This window comes from Strongylocentrotus purpuratus, unplaced genomic scaffold (genome assembly GCF_000002235.5).
Source record: "Strongylocentrotus purpuratus isolate Spur 01 unplaced genomic scaffold, Spur_5.0 spur5_scaffold_14, whole genome shotgun sequence".
NCBI classification, from domain to species: domain Eukaryota; kingdom Metazoa; phylum Echinodermata; class Echinoidea; order Camarodonta; family Strongylocentrotidae; genus Strongylocentrotus; species Strongylocentrotus purpuratus.
This window is the reverse complement of record NW_022145599.1, coordinates 8434745-8453469: the sequence shown is the minus strand read 5'-3', so window position 1 is coordinate 8453469 and position 18725 is coordinate 8434745. Positions and strand designations below refer to the sequence as shown.

General features: G+C 37.5%; 1 protein-coding gene across 1 annotated transcript in view; it reads left to right on the top strand.

The window, feature by feature from the left end:
• Positions 1-18725, top strand: part of LOC581088 (dynein beta chain, ciliary) — a 63563-nt gene that overhangs the window by 20722 nt on the left and 24116 nt on the right. Inside the window, 18 exon segments of the mRNA XM_030984125.1 lie at positions 66-157; positions 909-1035; positions 1962-2114; positions 3016-3249; positions 4569-4861; positions 5664-5820; positions 6435-6539; positions 7141-7298; positions 7870-8008; positions 8494-8859; positions 9291-9423; positions 10126-10253; positions 11297-11445; positions 12181-12314; positions 12899-13047; positions 13573-13746; positions 17294-17498; positions 18185-18285. Coding sequence (XP_030839985.1) covers positions 66-157; positions 909-1035; positions 1962-2114; positions 3016-3249; positions 4569-4861; positions 5664-5820; positions 6435-6539; positions 7141-7298; positions 7870-8008; positions 8494-8859; positions 9291-9423; positions 10126-10253; positions 11297-11445; positions 12181-12314; positions 12899-13047; positions 13573-13746; positions 17294-17498; positions 18185-18285 — 2997 coding nt within the window.

Genomic DNA, 18725 nt, shown 5'->3' with positions numbered 1-18725 from the left:
GATTTACTTTGAATGATATTAATTGTCATGATTTGACTAATATCTTTGTTTTGTTTGATGTATAGGAACTTGCTGGAGAGGTGGAGAAGACGCCCAATGTGGTAGAGGCTACCAATAAACCAAGGCTTTATGAAAGACTGGAATCCCTCCAGTCGGAGTAAGTTCATGAGAAAAGTTCTTGCTAAATTCAGTCACATTACCCAATTTAAAATCGGTTTCTCAATTGATTTTTTACCTGATTTTTTTTCTTTCTTCTTCCAGATTTTAACCCTATTTTCGTGATCTTTCCCTTATTTACCCTAATTTCCCCCATTTTTCTTACTCAAAAAGGGGGGGGGGGGTTAGTAGTTGAGGGGAATTTTTTTAAAATTTTTTTTTTTTTTTTTTTTTAGTGCTCACTATTACCCCTGTAATAACGATAATAATAATAGTACCGGTAATCAAAAATGAATCTTGCATAGTGCATTTCACTGTTCAGTCCCTATGGGTTTTAGATGGTTAGATAATTGTATGAAACATGTTGTTACATCCGATTGACTATTAAACAAGAGAAACATGACTGAGACATTGCTTAATATTCTTGTCTACTGAATGCAGTGGCCAATTTAAAAAAAAATAGTTTGAATTTAAAGATAAAGACTAGTTCTGGTCATGCGATTGGATTGTGAAAGAAAGGTTGTGGAATCGATCAGAATCGATAGATATAATAATTTACCAAATATATCAATTAGTAGGCGGTATCATCACGTATTAGTCAAAACATATTCTTTCACATGATTGGTAATAAGAGCTTCCATTTCATTTTTTGAGAGGGGGGGGGGGGGGGCGTTTCCAAAACTGGTCTATACCTTTAAGTTATGTATAAATAGAACATTCATTCAGTTGTTCTTCTTTCTCTGTTTTTTTAGCTTGGTTATTTGTGAGAAGGCTCTTGCCGAGTACCTTGAGACCAAGCGATTGGCGTTCCCTCGCTTCTACTTCGTCTCATCTGCTGATCTTCTGGATATCCTGTCCCAAGGCAACAACCCAACGGAGGTAAAGATTTTAGTTTTAACTATAAAAAATCAAACTCTCAGATAAGACACAGTTGCATTGATAATATTCATTAAGATACAGAGATGTGGATAACCAAATTCAAACCAATTTTATGAGATATTTAGGATAAATTGAAGCATAAACAAGTTCTTATATTTCACACTTGACAGGTTTAGAGAAGAAGACAAAATAATTCATTCAAGTGAGATAGAGTTGGTAGAATAGGTTTTGATTTGCATTTATTAGAATCATGACTGCTGTATTCCTGGTCATATCAACAGCAAACTCCTAGCACAGGTAAAAGCAACATTACGAAAGGCTCTCGGTAAAACTATACCCCACCACTATAACACAGGAACCAATTTAAATCAGGTGGGGTTTCACGACCCCACTTTCGTTCTCTCCTTAAAAATTTGACAGAGCCTTGCAGCTCTTCGCATCTGTACTCTTCATCATCTTACGTAATAGTATAAACATACTTTTACTGGGGCTCTGCCTGAAAGGAAATAAGCAGTAGGAAATATATTTTTTACTTGTTTTAAGATATTTTCATGTCCACAAGTCACTTATAATTTAGATGAAGACCATAATGAAAGTTCGAACGAAGCAAAATGACCCAGAATGTGCGATATAACAGCAATTTTAACTGTGAAAATTAGCACTCTTTCTCCCTTCCTCTCTACCTCTATCATGCTTATCTCTCTCTCCCTCTCTATCACCCCGTCAAGGTCTGGGCAGGGGGATTACATTGTATAGCGCTAGTGTGTATACTTTAGGCTTAGCTCTAGGAGTAGTGAAAGTCAAATGGAGGTTTCAATTTTAAACGACGAGTTTTCGTCATGAGAACTACTAGTTTATTTCAGTCAACTCGCTTTCAGTTGTGCAAGTTTCACATGTTTTAATTGTTGTTTCTATGATTTTTTCAGGTTCAACGCCATCTGTCTAAGCTGTTTGATAACATGGCTAAGCTCAAGTTCAAGCAGGACGATGAAGGCGAAGACACCAAGATAGCTCTTGGCATGTACAGTAAGGAAGGGGAATATGTGGACTTCGATAAAGAATGCGAGTGTACAGGACAGGTCAGTTCAATTCTGTGATCTTAGGGGGGTGTTTCACAAAGATCCTAAGTCGAACTTAACTCAAGGTTGGACTTAAAAATTATGGAGAACCATTTGTAGCCCTAAATTAAGATATTCATAAGTGAAAATTCAAATATTTTAAACTTTTTATAAATTCCACATTAAGAACATGAAATCTCCTTGATAATAGAAAATATGAATGATTTAAATCAATATTTTATGCCTTTTAAAATAAATTTTACAAAATATTTTCATAGATGATAATGGCTTTCCATAATTGTTAAGTCCAAATTAGAGATAAGTTCAACTTAGGATCTTTGTGAAACACCCCCCTGGTCTACTTGGTGAATGTATGGTATACAAACGATACATGCGAACAACTTTATCATACCGATTATCTACCAGCCAAAGGTTAGCCTGTGTGCATCTATTGTGCAATACTGTTTGGTTGAGTACGGTGCACACAACATTCAGGGAGTGGATAGGTTGTATAAATCAACAAAGGAAGTCTTATAATCATACTGAATTCTAACTTTGCACTGCTGGGCATCGTGTTCCATAATCTGATTACTGTTGTAAAACACAACAGGATGGTATCATTCCTTTATAGAGTGGTGATCGAAGTGGCTCATAATGTTATGAGCCAGAGCAATATAAAACTGAGTTCCTATATCTCAGCCAATACTTCACATATTCGATTGGTTTTTGACATTTGGACATTATTTTTCATGCTCTTTCGGAAAATGAAGAAAAAATTGAAAAATTCCCAAAAATAGATTTTTATGATGTCACAGGAGTATTTCTTCATTGTACTGTTTTGGGAAATCTGTAATTATCTAAATTTCAAAATCACATTTGACCCAACTGTAACACTCATTATCTTCCATGCTGTAAACACTAGGTGGAGGTGTGGCTGAACCGAGTCATGGATGCCATGAGATCTACCGTTCGCTCTCAGTTTGCGGATGGAGCGGTGACGTACGAGGAGAAGCCTCGTGAGCAGTGGCTGTCTGACTACCCTGCCCAGGTTGCCCTGGCTATCACGCAGATCTGGTGGACTACAGAGGTCAACATCACCTTCGCCAGGCTGGAAGAAGGTCACGAGAACTCCATGAAGGACTACAACAAAAAACAGGTTAATTTTTTTTTTTTTGAATAATAATTTATAAGTAACACCACCAGCAAATCCCACCCGAATAGGCCATTTTCGTAATGTAACCAAATTTAATGCATAAGTCTTTGTAAAGTGCCTCAATAAAAATTATTTCATTCACCTGATAAGAATAAATGTATTTCAATAGACAGAATCTGAACTGCATACATTAATTGTTGCCAGGTAGGACAAACATTATGGCTTGACCTACCTAGCAACACTTCATATATGCAGTGTGAATTCTGATTATTGAAATACTATTATTATTACCAGGTGAATGAAATAATGTTTATTGAGGCACTTCACAAAGATTTATGCATTAAATTTGGATACATTATGAAAATGGCGTATTGAAGTGGTGAATAATGAGTTTTGAATTTGAATGTCTACTTCTTTCTTCCTGAATCAAGTACTTATAACTTCATTCTGGAATATATGTCCATGGGAGAACTTTAATCCCTAATTTAAACAAGGAAACAAAGTACTGCAAGTCAAATTTCACCCTTGAAATGTTTTCATCGATAAGTGAACAACAATTTTGTGTTACAGAAGAGGTTGATACCAGCGCTTGGCACTAACAGGAGTCTAAGAGGCTGTTCACACTGGCAGAGATAGCGCGCGCTAGACCGCGCTATCTCTGCGGTTTGGAAGGTACAACGTCGTTTCAGTCCGCCCAACAGCGAGCCACGGCGAGCCAAAACGGGGTGCCACTGGAGCACCTCTTGGGGGTGGTCCACGAGAGAGAGCGCGCTCTAGCGCGCGCTAGAAAAAAAGGGGGTGCTACGATAGACCGCGCTATCTCATTGCGGTGTGAACAGCCTCTAAGAGAGTTTGAGAGTGACTCCTAGGTTTACAGAGGTTAACAGAAGATCTTGTATTTGACAGTATCAATGACTTGTTCTTTTTACATTAAAGTAAGCAGTTTGATTCATTTTGTTACAATAATGATGCTGGATAATTGGGTTGCATAATAAAGGCACATTGTGATCCCATATTAAACTAATTCTTCATCCTCTTGTCATTCATTACCTGACCCTTAAAGCCCCACTGCACTACTTATAGTTACTTGCGCCCTCTATATAGCAAACAATGCCTAATCGGTGCCTGTTAGTCCCCCATGATCCTCTTTTTCTTATGTTAATTGAGAGCTGATTTGATGAGATAACATGCACCTATCAGTGACCTTGCAGGGAGGTCTAATCCCCCTGGCCAAAGTAGTGCAGACAGGCTTTAAAATATCATATATCCTTTCTGATTTAAACATGAAAAATCTGATATTCCTCTGATATAAAAACAAACAGATCCTACAACTGAACACGCTCATCGGACTGCTGATCGGCAAGCTAACCAGCGGTGAACGTCAAAAGATCATGACCATCTGTACCATCGATGTGCACGCTCGTGACGTTGTGGCCATGATGGTACTCAAGAAGATTGACAGTGCCCAATCCTTCCAGTGGCTCAGCCAGCTCAGACATAGGTGGGCCGACGACAACAGGCACTGCTATGCAAACATCTGTGACGCCCAGTTCTTGTACTCCTATGAGTACCTGGGAAACACCCCTCGTCTTGTTATCACTCCTCTTACTGACAGGTATGCAATTTCACTCTATACTTCTAGGATGATTTCCCACTTTCAAAAACATTCCCCAGATTTTCAATCACCATAGATTCTCTTTAATATAAGCTTGTGTATATTATCCACTTTTTTCGTCAAGGATGTGTTTGAAAGCAAAGCACTATATTTTTCCCGTCTCTCCCCATGTCTTATGCAGTTCATTCATATTTTGAAATCATTTGTAGCATGACCATATTCCACTTCAGAATCCAATGTAGCCCATGATGATAATAACTGTTGACTATGTGGATGCATCATCATCATCATCAACTTCAGGTGGCGCTGTAAAGCGCTGCTGTGGCCTTCACGAGAGCATGCCATGCAACTCTTTCACCTGCCATTTGTGTTGCACCTTTCATTCCTTGTCCAGACACTTTCTTAATATCATCAGTCCAAGATATTGGTGGACGACCTCTACCCCGTTTTCCTTCGGCTGCTCCTTGCAGTATTTGCTTCTCAATACCTTCAGATCTCCTAACAATGTGCCCAAAATAGTTAAGTTTTCTTTCCATGATTCCCCTTCTGATGGTCTGTTCCAATCTTTTCCAGGACCCACACATTTGTCTTTGGATGCGTAGAGTGTATATAAATTAAGCATTGTGTAGCTTAAGGTCTTTCTTCATGTAATTAATGCACAATGGGGTTAGAAACATGGATTTGACAGAGAGACTCCAGCTAGCGAATTCAAAGTATCTAGAAATAAAGTGTACAGCAAGTGCAGCATGGTATCATGGTTTGTCAAGTACAACTATAAATTCTAAATCTTCTTTGATAACAGATGCTACATCACCCTGACACAATCTCTCCATCTTGTGATGAGTGGCGCTCCTGCTGGTCCTGCCGGAACAGGAAAGACCGAAACCACTAAAGATCTTGGTCGTGCCTTGGGTATCATGGTCTATGTGTTCAACTGCTCCGAGCAGATGGACTACAAGGTCAGTATGACATTCATGTTCTAAGAGCTTCTTGATAACTAAAATGAGGGAGTAATTCTGTTCCAAAAGTACTTTATAACTCACTCATGTAGGACCCTATGAAACTCAGATGAACTAAATTTCACTATTCAATCATTTTCCACCCAGACTCACTGCAGAGTTGGCTAGGTTTTTATCTTTTACACTCTCATGTTTTTCATAAAAGAGCCTGAATGTTTAGATTACAGGTAATATTTTTCCTCCTTAATAGGACAACTTGACTTTGGAAATGGTTTAGCTGTTACCAAATTGAATTTTGTTTGATGCTACCCATGTTTGTTCAAAATCTGGCAGAGCAGCTGTAATAATAATAAGTTACAAGATGTACATGCTTCTTTAAGGATTTTCCATTATAGTAATGCATTTGAGAGAATAATGCATCAAATCTGTGCAATTTATTAAATTTGCTCATGTAAACTAAACAACATTTTAAGAACACCACTTTGCTGTATCATACAAGGAATTGAAATAAAAGTTTATCAATGTTAGCAGCCACTGGAAACAGTCTTTCAGTTTATGGAGGTCATGGTTTGTTGACTGACATTTCATGCCTGTCTTGTCTTTCTCTGTTTTAGTCCTGTGGTAACATCTACAAGGGATTGGCACAGACCGGAGCCTGGGGATGCTTCGATGAGTTCAACAGGATCTCTGTAGAAGTATTGTCTGTCGTAGCTGTGCAGGTAAGAAATATAACGTTTTTAAAACGCTACATGTTGGTAAGAAATATACCGCTTTTAAAACGCTATATGTTGGGATGAAATTGACTGGATAGGGCTTCCATGCAAGAGCAGATTTGTGGATGTGCGATTCTGGTTGGTAAGTCATAATTGGGGAGAGACGTACGTTGCAAAAGATGATCTGATCATATCGCCAAAAATCTGTTGACAATTACCAATCATTATTGATGACTTCTAAATATTTTGATATTAGTTCTAATGTAATAAAACATACAAATAAAAAAAAATAAAAAAAAATTATCTGTAAAAAAAAATTGTTTAAAAAAAATGGTTGACAAGGATCCGTGAAAAGGAAGTGGAATAGGCTGAGAAGGAAGAATAGGAAGAGAATGGAAGAAATGAGAAGACTAGATGGGGTTTAAGAAGTTGACACTGGACTGTTTTATCAAAAAGATCAATCATGCAGTAGAGATGGCCAAAAAAAATGTGAGATTCTGTAGTCCATATGATTGTTTGAAGTGTGCTGTGCAGGAAAATGACAAAAATGTCAATCAAGTTAAAAAGTCTAAAGCTGGATTAATCTTCTATTTCCTGAACATTCTAGGTAAAATGCGTGCAAGATGCCATCAGGGACAAGAAGGAACGCTTCAACTTCATGGGAGAAGAGATCTCTCTCATCACGTCAGTCGGTATCTTCATCACCATGAACCCTGGTTATGCTGGCCGTACTGAGCTCCCGGAGAACCTCAAGGCTCTCTTTAGGTACCTGTCTTATTTTTTTTTATTTTTTTTTTAAATTAAAAAAACAAACTATTAATGCATGTCATGTCATAATATAACGTCCCTATGCATTCCCAAAGAGCTTTGGAAATTATTACCTAGGCTTTAGCTCCAGCAACCGATACTAGCGCACAGTGCATTTCAAGGAATAATCCTACCAGGTATTCATTTACCTCATAGGTTGAGTGTGGCAAAAGTAGGTTACTGTCTTGCTGAAAGATGTAAGTGCTGTGGCAGGGGTTTGGAACCTGCACCTTATGGTTCATAATCAGGTGACTTACCCGCTAGACCAAAACACCTCTAATATGTAATCATCGTTAACTTGGAGTTCTGTATTACCTAGGCTGAAGGCCACGTTTTAGATATTTGAATAGTAGGAGGGAGATTCAAAATTTGATGAATAATGTGATAATTTAAACATGGATATGAATATATTATATATCATGTAAATCTTGTTCTCAATCTTTCCTCTCTGTTAATTCAGGGTTGACGAGATATTCATTTTCCAGATTTTAATAACTTGCAAAATATCATTCTTTTCTCCCTTCCACAGACCCTGCGCTATGGTTGTACCTGATTTTGAACTGATTTGTGAAATCATGTTGGTGGCTGAGGGTTTCTTAGATGCCCGTCTCCTGGCTAGGAAGTTCATCACACTCTACACACTATGTAAAGAACTGCTCTCCAAACAGGTAATTACATCTTCAAATACAATGAAAGTCAAAGCAGATCTTGTATGCATATTATAATGGTTTTGACCAAGAAAGGCCCTTAATTAAAACTGTCACATGATTGATTGATTGATTGATTTGTTTTATTGTCCACATTAAATGGAATTTCTTTTTTCACATGGTTACAAGGCATATACAGTACATAAAGCATAGGTCAATTGAACACATTTTAAATTACACATTGCTCATTAAAAAATGTGTTGGAGTGTTGTTATATGAGACACATTAATTTCATTGACTGGTTAGATCCCTTTCACGCCAAAATGGTAACATTTATATTTTAGGCAGCAGGTATCAGAGCAAAATTCTTCACAATGAATTAAGAGAGAGAAGAAATCAGTAGGAAGAAAAAAAAAAAAGAAGACATGTTGTGTTCAAAAACTTCAAATTTGGGCAAGTTATATATTAATTTCATTGAAATATGCATCATTTTAATCTTTGAATAGGATCATTATGATTGGGGTCTGCGTGCCATCAAGTCCGTGCTGGTGGTGGCTGGTTCACTCAAGCGTGGTGACCCGCAACGTCCCGAAGACCAGGTTCTGATGCGAGCCCTGCGCGACTTCAACGTGCCCAAGATCGTCTCGGATGACACGCCCATCTTCCTGGGTCTCATTGGAGATCTCTTCCCCGCCCTGGACGTCCCTCGCCGAAGGGACTTGGACTTTGAGAAGGTCGTGAAGCAGTCGACCCTTGACCTGAAGCTGCAGGCCGAAGATAACTTTGTCCTGAAGATCGTACAGCTGGAAGAGTTGTTGGCTGTCAGGCATTCTGTCTTCGTCATTGGCAACGCTGGTACTGGCAAGAGTCAGGTAAGGAGCTGTATTTTTAGATTACTAGTACCTTATCATTATCAAAAGATGTAAACCAATATTGTGTTATGTTTATATTTGTTTGTTTGTCTTCATTCTTAATATCAGAGGATAACAATTAGAAAATATTAGCACTTTAAATCTGAAATTAGATATTGATGCTATGGGGATGATTAGCCATGTGCTTATCAAGTCATGCAATAAAAAATATCATCACAACTAGTATAATGTAATCTTCCATATGAGCAATATGGAGTAGTAACTTCATAGATAATGTTACAAATATTGTCTATTATCGCCAAAAATTCCAGGTCATTTCTAATGTCATTTTTGCATTAAAAAATACTTTTTAAATAAAAAAAGTTCAAGGTGATTCAGTTATTGTCCATCTGCATGAATACTGTAATCAGGTGTTTACCTACCTTTCGCAGGTGCTGAAAGTATTGAACAAGACCTATGCTAACATGAAGAGGAAGCCAGTACTGGTTGACCTGAATCCTAAAGCTGTCACCAATGATGAACTCTTTGGAATCATCAACCCAGCCACCAGAGAATGGAAAGATGGTGGGTCGAATCAATCACGTGTTTGTGGAGTATTTTAGTGGCCGTGTTATTTCTCTGTGTTTTTAAATTTCATTGGATATTATAAAGTTTTCTTGCATGTTAACATGATGATAAAAATGATGTCCTCTACTGCCTTGGTATCTGCAAGCTCAGGCTCTGATGTCCCTTGGATTACAAAACTCAATACATATATCATATTTACATCATAGGTGCACTGCTCATAACAACGGTCTTATTCGGAGTTTTTAGTTTTCTTGGGTACGAAAGACTTGGAGACCCAAAGATCTGGGTCTCGAAAGAATACATGGTGTAACCGGAAGCTTTGCTCGCATCTATCAAAGATTGTATGAAAGAAGTGAACAGAGGGAACATTTTACTTGATGTTACACCAATGTCATCAATCTTAGCCGAAACTGAATAGGCCCTCTCAAAGCGCTTTACAGATATATATATATTATTACCCTGGTCATCTGATTCAGGCTTACCTGTACACAATGTATGCACATTCTCCACTCCCTGGGGACCATTCCAGCCACATCTCTTTACAATTTTCATGGATGTAAGGGGGGGGGGGAGTTCATGCCTCACTTTGATATTGATATGAACCAAATTCTAAGTTGCTTCACAAGTCTTGTGGACCTCCATTCTTGTTCATCCTACATAAGGGTTGGTTCACATATTGCATCATCTATTTTGTGACAGGTCTGTTCTCTGTCATCATGCGTGACATGAGCAACATCACCCACGACGGACCCAAGTGGATTGTACTGGACGGAGACATTGATCCCATGTGGATTGAATCCCTCAACACTGTCATGGATGACAACAAGGTATGCCCTTAGCCTCAGGACTGCTTAAGTCTCTTCCTGATATGAGTCTCATATCCTGCCATAAGGCTGCATGCACGCTACCGTTATAGTGCTTTGTACATGCAAGCAAGCCATTGCTTCGCTGCTTTGTGCATGCTTGCACGCATTTGTAATACCAGTTACTGTTCATGCTCATTGTACTGTGCTGTGTGTTTCGTACACGCTATTCATAGAACCATCGCGTTAATCAGATTATCTCAAAATAAACTTGGCACGGGGGGATTTGGGGCTTGGCACAATGGGGATTAGACCTGTGGCATGATAAGAGTTAAATAGGTGGAATCATTAACGCCGTACTTGAATTTAGAGGGAAATAAAGATTGTCCATTTTCATTTCTGAAGTTGACCTGTGAAATTGTAATAATTGCTTACTGAAATTTTTTGGAAGGGTGTGTTGTCTCTATGTGCAGACATCAGTGCCATTATGTGTCTCTCTAGCAAACATGACACAAAATTGTAATTACTTTTCAAAGAATTTTACCAGTTACCTAGTTATTGCATGTGGGTCAAGAGAGGCAACTGTAGTCAAAATACCAAAGTATAGGCAATGGAGGAAGATTCAAACCCTAAGAACTGCACCAGGGAGTAAAGAAAGAAAATGTTACCTATAGATCTATTGTCTTTAATAAAAATATCAAGTTGTATCTGTTGCAGTCACTTCTGATTCTTGGTAATCATTGCTTTGACAGATAGGAGTGTAGAAAATTCACTATTAGGCCTAAAATAAAAAGAAGTTGTATTGCTCTTAACGACCGACCCCAAAATTTTGAAATCTACAGTCGGCTGTTTAAAAAAGTTTTTTTGGGGTTGCCGTTTTTTAGAGAAAAAAAAATATTACAGCATTTAAAACTGAGAAAAATCAGCCAAAAGATGGAGGGAAAAAAAAAGAAGATTTCCGACCGACCGACCCATGTTTTGGCACCTAAAGGGCAGTACAACATCTTTTTTTTAAAGGCTATTACAGTTATTAGATGATGAATCTACATTGTCCTTTGACCTTACAGGTGTTGACCCTGGCCAGTAACGAACGTATCCCACTGACCCCTTCCATGCGCCTCCTCTTTGAGATTAGTCACTTGAAGACGGCTACCCCCGCTACTGTGTCCAGGGCTGGTATCCTCTACATTAACCCCTCTGATCTGGGCTGGAATCCGTAAGTATATAATCACACCTTCTCTTGTGGGTCACCGCGGAGGCCTTGTACTGTTTATGCCATATATTTCACCATTTTATAAGTTCTTTGAATGTTTCTCAACATTTTTGTGTTGGATAATAGTCAAAAATATTTTATTTGTGAGTTGGACTTCAGGGAATCTCTCTACTATGATTTTCCATTATGGATTGTTTGGGATTGTATATATGGGCTTTCGTTTCTGTGACTCTTTTCATGTGTTTTATTTTATCTATAACAGTATATGATACATTTTATATTTTGCTCATTTTCAACAAGATTTCTTGAGAATGGTCTGAATGTCTGGAAGTACAGTTCCTTTTTGCATACTTCCAAAAATACTCACGCAACAAAATTTACATTTCCCGCTTTTGTGCACACAAATGGTATTCATGGCCTTGGTTGGGGAAATTGCAATTATATATATTCCGCCTGGTGGAAAACTAAACTGAGCATTCCATAATAATAATAAAAATGGTGCTTATAAAGCGCTTACCATCGAACTCTCTAGGCGCTATAACAAACAAAATACAATGTTAAACAATTACATATTTAAAAAAAACAAAAAACAAAAAAACTACAGATTACAATACATATGAAATATACATCAATGTGAACAGAGTAAGTTAATCATCAAAAGCAATTTTGAATAAATGTGTCTTAAGATAAGTTTTGAATTGTTTTGAATTGGTTGTCATGGTTTTTATTGATTACTAGGATTGTGACAAGTTGGATTGATACCCGCGAGGTGCAGTCTGAGAGGGCCAACCTGACCATCCTGTTTGACAAGTACCTTCCAACTCTCCTGGATACCCTCAGGATTCGCTTCAAGAAGATCATCCCTATCCCAGGTAACCAATGACAACAACAAACAGCAAACAAAAGCTGCCTTTAAAACAAAGTTTCACATGCTAGAAATACTATGGATATAAAAAAAGAGAGTATGGGGTGCATTTGGTTTCATGCATGACTTTTTCTGATTGGTATTTAAAAAAAAAATGTGATAGTTGTATTGGAATTCGATGAAATTTCATACTGCTGCAGTGAACCAAGCTGGAAATCAAGAGTAAGGGAAGCCTTGTTGAAGGTAAAACATGCCAATTAATCCATGTTAGTAACAATTGAAACAAGTTTAAATAAGTGGAGGTGTTCTTTGTGAAACATACTTTTCATCTTGATTTTGAATATCATGCTGAAAAGGTTGGAGTGTGATCTCTCAAGTTAGGACTTGGTTTAGCCCAGTACATTCAGGCACTTCATAAACCATACAAATGTATTTGCCCTATGAAAGAAGGCAGAGTACCAATGTCAGAACATCATCAAAGACTATAGAGAGGGTGATAGAGGGGCCGCTGTTAGTCACTCCATTAACTTTCAATCTTATTTATTTGAATGTTTTTAACCTTTGTTGTTTTGATTTGATTAAACCTTACAGAGCAGAGTATGGTTCAGATGTTGTGTTACCTGCTTGAGTGTCTGCTCACACCAGAGAACACACCAGTAGACTGCCCCAAGGAGCTCTATGAACTCTACTTCGTCTTTGCCAGTATCTGGGCCTTTGGAGGCTCCATGTTCCAAGATCAGGTGCGTTATATTGCTTTGAAAGATATACCATGTGTCTAGAGCCAGAAAGATGTTTGCTTTATGTTGAAACATATGAGTTAAGACCCTTCTGGATCTAAACTGACGGTACACAGTCGAACTTGTTTAAGCGACCATGTGTTTAGAAAGACCACTTGTCTTTAAGGATCACATATTTGTTTTCTTCCTGTGACCAGTATCTCTAATTAAAACATGTATTAAAAGGCAATGGTGGTATTTAGGTTTACAAGCTATTGATACCAAGGGAAATAACATGAGGATAATACTTTTCAGGTCATTATTTAATCAAAATTATATAATTGCACCATAAGTTCCTTTAATGATAGGCCTTTTATTTTCCAGATCTTCTGTGATACTCTTTCTAAAGCTCTTGTCATTATTTCTGTTTTTGCTCTTACGTGTCTTATCCTTTGGCGTTTCAGTCTCGGGAGATGTGAGCATATCCTTCAGAACTATTTATAACATGTATCCCCTCTTTCTCTCTCTCTTACTCTTACACACCCATAGCTTGTGGACTATCGTGCAGAGTTCAGCAAGTGGTGGATCACTGAATTCAAGACCATCAAGTTCCCCAACCAGGGCACTGTCTTTGACTATTACATCGACCAGGAGTCCAAGAAGTTCCTTCCCTGGAGCGAAAGGGTACCGGCCTTCGAGCTGGACCCAGACATTCCCTTGCAGGTAACAATCAGAATCAGATTCATAACTACTCACTTCCATCCAGCAACGCCTCTAATCTAATTATTATAAGAGATTTCTTAATTTTTATGCCTCCGTTACGAAGTAGCCGGAGGCATTATGTTTTCGGGTTGTCCGTCCGTCCGTACGTCTGTACATACGTCCCGTTCTTGTGATCGCGTTATCTGAAGAACCGATTGATGGATTCCTGCCAAACTTTAGTAATGTATGTATCTTGCAGAGCCGATGAACTGATTAGATTTTGGGGTCACAAGGTCAAAGGTCAAAGGTCACAGGGCTCATTAGGTATGCAAAAACAGCTCGTGATCGCGTTATCTGAAGAACCGATTGATGGATTCCTGCCAAACTTAGGTCATGTATGTTACTTGCAGAGCCAATGAACTGATTAGATTTTGGGGTCACGAGGTTAAAGGTCAAAGGTCACAGGGCTCATTATGTATGCGAAAACAGCTCGTGATCGCGTTATCTCAAGAACCGATTGATGGATTGCTGCCAAACTTAGGTCATGTATGTTACTTGCAGAGCCGATGAACTGATTAGATTTAGGGGTCATGAGGTCAAAGGTCAAAGGCCAAAGCACACATTATGTATGCAAAAACAGCTCGTGACCGCGTTATCTCAAGAAGCGATTGATGGATTCCTGCCAAAATTAGGTCATGTATGTTACTTGCAGAGCCAATGAACTGAGTAGATTCTTGGTTCATAAGGTCAAAAGTCAAAGGTCATGGGCTCATTATGTATGCAAAAATAGCTTGTGAACGCATTCTCATTAGAACTGACAGATGGATTACTATTTAACTCAGGACATCTTGCAGAGCCAATGAACTGAGTAGATTTTAGGGTCATGAGGTCAAAGATCAAAGGGTCATATATGTATATGAGAAATTGCTTGTAATCACGATATTCTGAGAACCTGTCAATGGATTACAATTGAACTTGAATTCGAAAAATTTCTTCTGTTTTGGTTTGTAAAATTGCTCTATGACGGAGGCATCATTTTCGACTGCGCGCAGTCGAATTCCATCTAGTTTTTAATTTGTTTAAAAAAAATTGTTTAAATAAATCTTTAGTCAGATTCAAAATCGTGGATAACATCATACATAAATATTTATGACAAGCATTTCATCACATGTTTAAATGAGATCAAATTATATTTCTGTATTTACTTGAAAGCAGATTGTAGATGCATTTCTTGTAAATCATTAATTTCTTACTAATTACCAGGTTATCCATCGAATCATACCTCTTTACATGCTAATATTCCCATTTATAAAAATATGTTTGAGATAAAGAAGGACTCGATGTGAAGGATAGTTGTTGACAAAAAATGTATGCCCCCCTGATAGAATAACATTTCCTGGAATTCTACTTTATTATACTTACATTTGTAGCTTCTATTATCCATCTTTATGTCAAACACATTATACCCATTTTCAAAATACACTTGGTTATATATCCAGATCGCAATTCCATTAACCCTTACTGTACTGGGCTATTTTGAGCACCCACTGACTGGGGGGGGGCCTGGGAGGCCCCCCCCCTATGATCTCGGCCGTCGATTGTCCGATGAACACGAAAATTTGCACGTTTGTAGATATTTACGTAAGGAACAAGATGGTATAATTAGTTTTTTCCGAATATGCAAATTTTTGTCGTTAGCCTAATTAATTATGCAAAAATGCTAATTTTATGCATTTTACAGAAAACGTTTCAAACTCCACTTTTTGAATGTTGAAACTCATTATTCATATGAAACTTCTTTTTTAACTCAAAAAAGTTAATTTAATGTAATTAATAATGATAATTTATGCAAATTTTGATGCAATTTTTTTTTTTTTTTTTTTTTTTGATGACATGCGCATACTAATTGTTATGTAACGCCTTACAGGTATATCCGATTTCGACGAAAATGGTATCAAAATGTGCGTGAGACTTGAGGGAAAAAAGTCATGAAACGACAATTCAAAATTCCAAGCGGTTGCGGCGCAAACTCCGAAAATGTCGAGGGGGGGGCCTCCCAGGCCCCCCCCCCCAGTACAGTAAGGGTTAAGTCATTTATGATATTTAAGGAATGTGGAGACATTTACACACAATTTATCAAGCTTAGATGTTTAAAAAATGTCTCTATTTCATTCAGTCCCTCTGGGCTCGTAATCAATCAAAAGAACAGGCAAACCCAGCACATTCAAATAATTTACATTTACAACTTGCTCACATATGTTATGCTTTGAAGTTTGTCATTTAGTTCATTTTTTTTGTTATCTCGTTCGTGTATTCTTTCCTTTTCTTATTAATTGAAGAAAAAAGGAGTTTCAAAAATAACAAGTATCAAAGTAATGTATACCTTAGAGTCTCTATATACACAGTCTCTATTCAACACACACACATATAACCAAATATGTATCCATACATGATCACAGTGAATGTAGGAGTATGTAGAACACATCACACTGGGAGATTTTATGTATAGCTTCTCTCATGTGTATCAATGCAGAAAAACTACCAATAAGCACTCAAATTAGGACAATTTTTGACACTAGTTTTGGCACTTTAGAATGATTCCACAAACACCATGCCAATAATGTTTTAGAGTTTAAGTTCTAGATGTAATAATGATATTATCCTAATGTGAACTCATGCTGAATGGTTCATGCACAGTTTAGTTTTAGTTGAATGTACAATAGCTACTAAGATCTACATGATAACATGAATTTTAAAAAAGGGGGAAAAAAAGATGAAGAACAGATCTGCATGACAATTCTAGTAAAATACATTTTCCCTTTATGATTTCACAGCATTCAGTGTACACTTGAATTCATGGTTAATTTTGTCACCATTCCAATATACATATTGCACTACGACAATAAGATGTAGATTGTGTCTATATGTTAGTCTCTGTCTATTGTATTTGTATCAGTTTTATATTATTAGAAAATTAGTTGGTTATTCACTGTTGTTAGCATTATAGAACTTCCGTCTCTGATCGTTTGCACAATTCCGTGTCAGATCTATAAAGAAGTGATATAATGTGGAAAACGTATGATTTGTGTGATAGATTTATAGCAAAGTTCTTTTTAAAATAGCTTCTAATGATAATAAGATAGCTGACATAGGTAATATGTCGTGAAGTATCTGTAATCTCATTTGTTGATATAAAACTAGATCAAATAGGGCTCACTAAGAATAATCTATTAGCCATTGTTAACATAAATCATATCTTTAGTGGTATGCATTCAAACACCCACGCCATACAAACAAAATTGATATTTGAAAGGCCCATTGAAATAAGATATTGATATGGTATAGTCTGCATATCTTATTGTAGTACTTGATAGAGAAATATGCCTGTAGTTCCCCTAATTTCATTACCATGACGAAATATTTATGCATCGAAATCTATCAAGTGTTGTAAATGATACTGCATGCATAAAATGACACTACAATAGTGACGATGTAACTGCTCAATGAAAATGAAGAAAGGCCTTATGTTAACATCTACATGTTCTCGCGCCCTTCTTGCCCTCACCAGGCTGTTCTAGTACATACCAACGAGACAACTAGGGTCCGTTACTTCATGGATATGTTGATGGAGAGAGGACGTCCAGTCATGCTGGTTGGAAATGCTGGTCTTGGCAAGAGTGTGTTGGTCGGAGACAAGCTAGCCAACCTTGGCGACGAGAGCATGGTGGCCAATGTACCTTTCAACTACTACACCACCTCAGAAATGTTGCAGCGTAAGTAATTTGGTCATGAAGGTAGCGAACTTACTTGTGATTGCTCTATGTTATTTATTATTGCAGACTATAAATAGCAGGTCTTTATTTTCAGCAATTATATTCCCTTTCTAATTTCCATTCAATGGGTTTCTCTCTCTCTCTCTCTCTCTTTCTCTTTTTATTTTTATTTTTGTTTCGAGAATACTACTACTACTACTACTACTACTACTAGTGATAATTTGGTTTATACAGAGAAGCCTCATCAGCATCAATGCTGTTCTTACTGAGGGCCCTGCCATTATCATTACCCCAACAATTGCCAGGTCCCCATTTACACCTGGGTGGAGAATGGCAAATGCGGATTAACTAACGTCTTGCCAAATGACATTAGTGCTGGGCTGGGATTTGACCCCCCCCCCCCCCCCAAGCTGGTATGATTTGAGAGTCAAGTGAATGAACCACTATACCATGACACCTCCACTAGCAGTGAAACAATTGAACTGTATTGAACTGTAATTGAACTGAATTGAATTGAATTGAATTGAATTGAATTGAATTGAACTGTATTGAATAGTGAATAGTGAATAGTGAATAGGATGGACTTATACAATGATGCACAGCCATGCAATCAACCCTATATTTTGAAAGATGTAATTTAAATCTCTGTAAGCCATACTTTATCGTTCCTTTGAATGTTTTAACAGGTGTGTTGGAGAAACCTCTTGAGAAGAAGGCTGGTAGGAACTATGGTCCCCCTGGAACCAAGAAACTTATCTACTTCATCGACGATATGAACATGCCTGAGGTATGTAAACAAAGCACCCTTCTACTGTATCTTTTGGTATCATAGCAGAGCTGCTAAGAAGTACTGCGTTTAATAATTGAGACTGAAAGTATAGAATGATACTGAAGACTTTTCACAAACTACTGAGTTTTAACGGTCCAGTCTCTATGTCAGTCTATAGAATTTATTTTAAAAAGAAGTGATTTTCAACTTTTATATATCTGAGATGTTTCATTGGAAATTTTCATCTTATTATATGTTAATGATTCAAACAACCCTTCCAAAAATGTTAATAGCCTTAATTGCTAAACAAGTTTATAGCAAAGGAATGAAAGCCAAGGAATTTATAGGTAAGAAATGTGACGGAAAGGAAGGACTGATATACCTTGTTGAACGTGCGCATATTCTTGCTGATGTTTTTAATGTGACTTTGTTTTGTAGTAACATTTTTTACTTTGTCT